This window comes from Piliocolobus tephrosceles, chromosome 8 (assembly GCF_002776525.5).
Source record: "Piliocolobus tephrosceles isolate RC106 chromosome 8, ASM277652v3, whole genome shotgun sequence".
Taxonomy (NCBI): Eukaryota; Metazoa; Chordata; class Mammalia; order Primates; family Cercopithecidae; genus Piliocolobus; species Piliocolobus tephrosceles.
In genome coordinates this window covers 68246392-68255259 of record NC_045441.1, presented here as the reverse complement: position 1 = coordinate 68255259, position 8868 = coordinate 68246392, and the positions used below count along the sequence as shown (strand labels likewise).

At 36.9% G+C, this 8868-nt stretch overlaps 1 protein-coding gene across 1 annotated transcript in view; it reads left to right on the top strand.

Moving 5' to 3' along the window:
* ARL4A (ADP ribosylation factor like GTPase 4A) overlaps positions 1-6825 on the top strand; it is a 73801-nt gene extending 66976 nt beyond the window's left edge. The window contains exon 4 of the mRNA XM_023225685.2: positions 6803-6825. Within this exon, the coding sequence (XP_023081453.1) occupies positions 6803-6810 (8 nt within the window). The 3' untranslated portion in view covers positions 6811-6825. The remainder of the gene's footprint in view (positions 1-6802) is intronic.
* Positions 6826-8868: the final 2043 nt, after the last annotated feature.

Below are 8868 nucleotides of genomic sequence, written 5' to 3'. Positions count from 1 at the left end.
AAAAAAAAAAAAAAAAAAAAAAAAAAAAAAAAAAAAAAAAAAAAGAATTAATTTTAAGGCAAAGATATGAAAAACATCATGAACATAGCAATATGGAATTTAGGAAGATGATAAATAATGTCTTTCTACTGTGCCCAAAACAACCCCACCAACAACAAACTAAAAATGCATTCTTTATGCTTGAAACTAGAGAAGTGAGTTCAGGATCCTTATTTGTACAAGATTTATACTCAAACAGAATAGCAATTTAGTCACAGGTAGTTAAAATTTAAGCTATATAAGCAGAATAAATACAGTAGTATGGGAGAAGTATGCACAGACATAATGAGAAAGAAAACAACATATATCTACTATTTTCCATGTTCTATGCTAGAAAATCTACAATTTTTTTCTCATATTTAATCCTTGCAGCAACCCTCCAGGTGGACTTAATAATTACTATTTTTTTTTTTTTTTTTTTTTTTTGAGACGGAGTCTTGCTCTGTCGCCCAAACTGGGGTGCAGTGGCCGGATCTCAGCTCACTGCAAGCTCCGCCTTTCGGGTTCACGCCATTCTCCTGCCTCAGCCTCCCGAGTAGCTGGGACTACAGGCGCCCACCACCTCGCCCGGCTAGTTTTTTTTTGTATTTTTTAGTAGAGACGGGGCTTCACCAGGTTAGCCAGGATGGTCTCGATCTCCTGACCTCGTGATCCGCCCGTCTCGGCCTCCCAAAGTGCTGGGATTACAGGCTTGAGCCACCGCGCCTGGCCATAATTACGATTTTTATAGAAAAAGAACTTGAGGCTAAGATGTAAGTAACTTATCAAGATTAGTGGAGCCAGGATCAGAATTCAGATCTCTGACTCTACCTTTTTTTACTACTTTGACGTCATATGTATGTTTAAATTTCTATCTTTTAAAGATCTGCAGAATAAATACACATTAAAACTAGACATGTATTTACTCATATGTCAAAATAGAAGTTGAAAGCCGGTTAATCAATTTACTACCACATTTCTATATTTTGTATTTTTGCTGTTTGTGAGGTGGGAGTATTATATGTTTTTTTAAAACCATTTTTTTCTGTTATAGGAATTTGATAATTTCTTCTCACATTATTGTGTCTATATTATATTTCAGTCAGCTGTTAAGAAATTCAGGGCTGCTCTGCCTATGGAGTAGCCATTCTTTATTCCTTTACTTTCTTAATAAACTTGCTTTCACTTAAAAAAAAAAGAAATTTGGAAGTCAGATTTTATAAATTCAAACAAAGTAATAAGTATGCGTATATACTGAAGAAAAGTTGAAATGAAAGTCAACCAAAATCTGGAAACTAGTGAAAATAAAGTCTTTTATAGATATATTTCATATCAATTATATATAACTATTACAATGATTGTAGTGTAATATCACTATTATAATGTGATTTTTAAGCATTGTCATATCTAAGAAGTATAGTCTTATTTTTAAAGGGAATAGCAGACTCTCTTGGATTTGTCAGGACTTATCCACACATGAGCATATGCTCACTTCAGATGTCACTGCTGTATTAACAACAATAGTTCTACAAAAAGGGATAAGAAGCTTATAAAGGACAGATTTTAAAAAGTCATTATTAGCCCAGTTACCTCAAAATAGTACAAGAAATTAAGTGATTGACCTCATTAAGTAGCTCACCTCACATAATTTTATTCTCCAGAAATTAGCTCTGAGAAGTGTTATAGGACAAATTTGACTTTGATATTAGAGATGAAAAATAAACTAGAAAATGTTTCCAGAAGCTGATGAAGACATTAGGAAGAGTAAAATATAATCACGTTCTCTTTGTTGACAGTATTGGTACAAATTAAATGTCAGAGTTTAAATTTTTTGTGTTACGGCTTTTACGTCTCTCTGATCTTGGTTATGCAATGGTTTTTAGCCTTCTCTGAACTTGGTCAAGTCATAAAATTTCTGGGTCTCACTTTTCCTTACCTATAAAATGGGGAAGCATTTGAAAGATACATTCTATTGTACATTATTGTTTTTCTGAGATGTTTTAGTTATTCATCATAAGCATAATTACAAGAGACTATAGGAAGATTTTCAGAGATTTGTACTGAAGGAACAGGAGAAAGCAGTTTTCTTTGTGTTTGTGAATCTTTTTTTAAATTATTATTGTACTTTAAGTTCTAGGGTACATGTGCACAATGTGCAGATTTGTTACATATGTATACATGTGCCATGTTGGTGTGCTGCACCCATTAACTCATCATTTACATTAGGTATATCTCCTAATGCTATCCCTCCTCGCTCCTCCCACCCCATGACAGGCCCCAGTGTGTGATGTTCCCCACCCTGTGTCCAAGTGATCTCATTGTTCAATTCCCGCCTATGAGTGAGAACATGCGGTGTTTGGTTTTCTGTTCTTGCGATAGCTTGCTGAGGATGATGGTTTCCAGCTGCATCCATGTCCCTACAAAGGACATGAACTCATCCTTTTTTATGACTGCATATTATTCCATGGTGTATATGTGTCACATTTTCTTAATCCAGTCTGTCATTGATGGACATTTGGGTTGATTCCAAGTCTTTGCTATTGTGAATAGTGCCACAATAAAGATACATGTGCATGTGTCTTTATAGCAGCGTGATTTATAATCCTTTGGGTATATACCCAGTAAGGGTATGGCTGGGTCAAATGGTATTTCTAGTTCTAGATCCTTGAGGAGTAGCCACACTGTCTTCCACAATGGTTGAACTAGTTTACAGCCCCACCAACAGTGTAAAAGTGTTCCTATTTCTCCACATCCTCTCCAGCACTGAAAGCAGTTTTATAGTTTAGGTTCTGATAGGATTTTTCTATGTGACATTGAACAAGTCACTGAACCCCTTCATGAAACAATATCTAAACAATACAAAGGAGATTCTAATTTGTACTCCTAATTTCTCACTTATGTCTATTGAAGATAGACAGCCTGGAAGTGCTTGAGGGATGTAACAAACCACAAATTTAAGGTATTATTATCATAAGAATCTGACACTACAATTGAAAAGGAGAATAAGTTGTTCTAGCGATGAGTCAATGAATTATTAATGTCACATATGAACACAATTTTAACTAAAATTTACCTGAAACTTTTGTGAAACAATGATACTTGGAGTATTTATTTTACTGTGAGTGTTGAATGATGCTAGATGGCTTGGAAATCAAATCTTCTTACATCTTTTTGAGGAAACATATTTTGGGCATGGGGATACATGTATTCCAAAATAATTATGGAAAATAAAGACTACTTTTACTTTTAATACTAACTTAAAATGGTATTTATGATGATCACCTTCTATTTTCTAGGTACATATTATTATATATAAGTTGTTCAAGTGTCTAACATACTCTTTAGGAAAACATACTTAGAATATTCACATGTGGTCTTCACATATTTGTAAGTTTCAGCAAAGATGAAAGATGTCAATTTTTAAATTTGATTATATTTTCTATTGTAGTTTAAGTGTTGAGAGTAGCTGAGCTGCCAGTGATAAAGTACACAGAAAGAGAAGTCCAAGACCTGGGCCTGGGCTTGAGCATAGACTGTATTTGAGCAACTGTAGCTAACAATAAAGTTCATAAAGGAAGTAGAAGAGAGTATTCAGAGAGGAAGGACAAAATACAAAACAGGGCTGCACAGTTCTAGAAGCTAAGGGAAAGGAGACTTTCCACAACTGGGGCTTAGTTGACATAGGACAGAGGAAGTTTGAAATGGCTGGGACCCAGGATCCACACATAGAGAGTCACATGATGAATCACTGAAGGTCTGAAGGAAAATTAATGCCATTTAGTATGGGGGCCTGGTGACAGGGGCTGGCAGTAGAGATCAGGGACCGGATCAGGGACCCAGCTGTGAGCAGTGCTCCTCAAACACCTGGTTCCACATACCTGGAGGCCTTGGTGAAAATTAATAGGATTTGGTACAGGAGAGCTGGACAGGAAGCCAAAGGACATACTGAGATGTTTTTGGGACAACAGGGAAACCCAAAAACTTGGTGAAGAGTATGAGACTGAGGTTCAGTGAAAGAAATACAATTGGTTTGTTTCTAGAAAGAGTGGATATTATCATAATAGTGGTAATAACAAAAGGCATTTTAGGTACACTTATGGAGCTCTATGGAGATTCTTTTTATTTCACATATTTAGAGGCTTAACTGATCCCTGAGGCTTGGATGACATTTAAACTAACAAGTAGGTGTTAAGTGCTTAGCCCATAGTAGATGCTCAATAAATAATGTTGAATGAATGAATTATATGATCTTATTTCTAGAGAATGGAAGTCTTCTGTTGTTATCCAAATAATTCCAAAGGTATTAATTTACAATAGTGTTTTCTAAATATTTCTATGAAAACAAATTTATCAAGGTATTAATAAGTTTTAGCATCAAGTAATATTTTGACCAAGTGAGTCAAGGAACTGCTGGGTTAAAGTTAATTACATTTCTATATTGCAAGACTTCACAGCGACTTCATATTAATATGTATATGACTCTCTTAAAGATAAGTAGTATGTGGGCTTTTCCAAATGTATTTGATCACAGAACCTCTTTTCAACTACCACCTTTCTTTCCTGAAATGTCCTTTGAATTAGTGTTATAAATAACATGCATTAGGACATATTAGAATACAGAGTCACATAAAAATGAATAGAAAGACAAAATAAAAGATGGATTTTGACAGTATTGGGAAAAAAGGTGTCAAAGTACCTTTGTGTGGAATTTCTAGGATTTCGAAAAGAAAAATTTAAAAGAATGGGAGAATCTTCATTGTATTCCTAATGTTCATCCCTAGGGATAAGAGGCCAAGAAGGAAGAATCCTTGTTTACTTCTGGTCCACAGTTGGATGTTGTGCTGGATAAATTTGAAGACTATGGGACATTTTCAGAAAATATGTATGGAGTCAAAGGCAGTCAGTCATTGCAGTGTCTATACATTATTAAAGCTCTATGTAATTTATTCTACTTGAATTGCTTTGGGGAAAAGAGCTCTTGTCTGTGCTTACGGGGAGTGAATGGGTAGAAGGGATGGGAGGAGAGATCTCATTCCTCTGAAACTGTAGGATCCATTCCTGTGTCTGGCTCCCTCCCACTTAAGGGCAGAGTATGTACCTCTATTCACCTTTTATATAGACAGCATCTCTTACCACACGTGGCATATACTAGGTGCTTAGTAAATGTTTGAACTGAATTGAACTAAGAGGATCTGAAGAAAAGAGGCAGAGCTTGTATTCTTACAGTGCCCATTTTTCCTCAAATGGCAAGGTGATGGCACCCCTCCACTCCCATTGTTTGGGAAATCTGGGTATTGGGAGCACTCTTTCTTTAGGAAGATGTTTTGTGGACATTGCCACATGGTGTTTCCAAGGTGTTTTGCACTATGTTTCACTGGAGTGGATTCGAAAGTATATATAAGCTGTTCTTTATTGTTTACAGTGGCACATAACAGGGGCCCCTCTAAGGTTACAAAGCCTATAATTCTGGGAAAGGAGAAGGAAACTGGCCAAACAACTAAGCCAGAAGTTACGACAGCCTTTATTTCCAAAGAACTAGGTGGGGTAGGGATAGTATCGGAGTGACTGATATTTCATCCCTTTCTTCATCTTTTTGTGAAGAAGGAAGTTCGACTCATTTTAAACCAGACCTCAGAATAATGTCATCTTAACAGTCACTAACAAACTTCTTAAAAAATGAGATTCCTGGGCAGGGCGTGGTGGCTTAACGCATGTAATCTTAACATTTTGGGAGCCTGAGGTGGGAGGACTGCTTGACCCCAGGAGTTAAAGACCAGTCTGGGCGACATAGCAAGACTCCATCTCTATTATTAAAGTAAATTTAAAAAATGAGGCTCCCGGAAAAATATGTTCAACATTATTTGATAATATAAATCTTTTAGTGGACTTCAAGTTAAAATGATATTTAATAAAACTATTATTATCAAATATTAGAAGGAGAATTTTTTAGTTTAGCAATTAAACATCTATAGTAACAGAGAACTAAGACTGTCACTATGGCACAAAAATAAATACCTTATATCTTCAAAGTTGTTTATAGTTGAGTTAGAGAGACAGACATGTACCAAGATAATAAAGTAAATGAGAGGAGGCAGTGGTAAGTTAGGTAGAAGATTTGAATTCAGGCTGGGTGTACAGCACCCTTAGCCTCCAGATGTACACCCTAGTTTAGTGACATCAATGTGCTGAGTGAGATCCCAGCCCAGACATTTGGTTGGCTTTGAGATTCCTTACCATGGATGTATCTATGTTTCAGATGGGCAAATTCACAAATATTTGAATGACTCATTATGATAGAAAAGCCAATTCCAAAGGATTTCTTAAGAGAGAATACCCCAGTGCTTATGAGGAAAATAATTCAGAGCAATCTAGACACCACAAAAATTCTAGTATCTCCTGACAAATATATTCCAGCTCTCTCTGATTCTTAAATTCAGAATTTAGAATAAAATTGAGATGGCTACTTCACAAATCATGTAGGAAAGAGACCATAAACCCTGACACACTGACACTGGACCAACACTTAGGTCTAATATTTAGTTCCTGATTGACCTTGGGAGAAATGTCTTATTTCTTCTATGCCTCTGTCATCTGAAAAACAGGAGTACACCATCTAATGCAAGGGCTCATGTGAGAACAAAATATATAACCTATGTAAAGTTAGATTCCCTCCTTACATTCCCTCATAGAATCATTTGCCTCCTTTTAAAGCACATTTTACAGTTTGAAATTCAAATGATTATAAAATTAACGCTTTACTGTTTGTCTCCTCTGCCTTCTGCAGGGAGATAGGCTTCCTGAGGGAAAGGACCACGTTTCTCCTATTTACCATGCTGTCTCCCGCTCCAGCACATCTTTCAGCGATGCTGACCTGCGGAAACCAGAGCAGTACATGGTGTGTACTACGCTATCCTAAGCTATTATAAGCATTGCTTCTTTTTCTTCTCCCACCCAGAAACTTGAAAGTTTTCTTTTCCTTACTCTGTTCCTCTGTGAGTTTTGAGAATTTCTATACCTCTCTTATAATACATGATATTACTGGCATAGTGCTCTCATAATACTTCCTAGATGCTACTCATATGTGGCATAAGCCTTCTTAATCAACACTAAGCTCCTTCTAAACTAAAGGCATAATCCCAACTACTTATATTTGTATTTAAAATGGAGTTTTCCCTGAGTTGTTTCTTTTCGGGACGGAGTCTCCCACTGTCGCCCAGGCTGCAGTGCAATGGCGCGATCTCGGCTCACTGCAAGCTCTGCCTCCCGGGTTCATGCCTTTCTCCTGCCTCAGCCTCCTGAGTAGCTGGGACTACAGGAGCCCGCCACCACGCCCGGCTAATTCTTTTGTATCTTTAGTAGAGACTGGATCTCACCGTGTTACCCAGGATGGTCTCGATCTCCTGAACTTGTGATCCGCCCGCCTCAGCCTCCCAAAGTGCTGGGATTACAGGCCTGAGCCACCGCGCCCAGCTCCTGAGTTGTTTCTTGTAAATGAAACAGTAATTTCTCGGTCTGCTTATATCTTATATTATTTTGCAAGCTTTTCTTTTACTTTCACTTAGATAGGATAAAGATCTAGACTGATTATCGGTACCTTTGCATCTCACTACTATTGTACTGTTCACTATTTCACATATACAATAAGAAACTATATATCCCTATATTATATTTGCCTAAAGGCAGAAGGAAGATTAAAGATATCATCTAACTCAGTGTTTGCTCATTATGCTCATTTTCATGTTGACAAACTTCTTTATGAATTTAACAATTATTCTTTGATTTCTGCAACTCATGGCAGCACTGAAATAGATTACAGCTCCAGGTTTGTCTTCTGCTTACATTCAGGATGAGGGCTCTGAAGAACTGCACATTTCCAGGAGAGGAGTTTCCATGGAAACTTGGACAAAGGCAAAGGAAAATAATTCTTCAAGGCCCATGAGAAAAAAAATTCCACCTTGCTTTTTATTTGCAGTTCTGTGTCCCCTGAGCAGTTCAGCCAGCTTGCCATTGCCCTTGCTCTCTAGGAATCCCCATTTGAAAGTTATATATAGCATTATGCATCTGTGAAATCTGCAAAATAGGATTTGATGAGTGTAACTGAATAGTTATTTCTCCGGAAGGCTCAAATCCAGAGGTTTATTACAATATAATTTTTAAAAGTTAAAGCATACATTTAAGTAGCCACTGAATTTATGAATATGGAAGTGCTTTTCAAATTATAAAATCCTTAAATTAGGCTTCAAGAAGAGAGTTTTAGGACAAATAAATGGAATCAGTGGAGAGGCAATTTGGCATTTCAAGGCAATTTGCTAGCTGAAAATAAGACCAGGTGAAATGATTTTCGGTAAATGTATGGGTCATATATCTTGGGTAAAAGGAAGTCAGGCGGTTCCTATAAAGTCCTTTGGAGAATGATGTCTCTCCTGTTGGTTTGCAAAATCCTATACAGCCGGCTGCCTTGTTTATTCTTGTATCTTCCAAGGCACTAAGCACAGTATTTTTAAGGCCCTTTGGGGGCTGGATGGGTATAGTGAAGAGCATTCACCACCTCCCTCAAGAGTCCAGCATCACAGTCAGAAACAGAGTACTCTCTGCTTCCCAGGCAAAACTATTGACGCTGTTTAATAACTTCATCATACAGTTCATATTTCACTTTCTTTTCGTTATTGAGCTTAACCGTAATCATGTTCAGAAACATATCCACTCTTTGATGCATTCTTTCAAAACTGACTTCTGAATAATATACCAAGTACTATGCCAGGAACATGCCCTCAAGGAGTCCATAAAGGGCTGCCAACTTAAAAAAAAAGATAATATAAAACTAAAGAAAAACACAGACAACAAAATGTG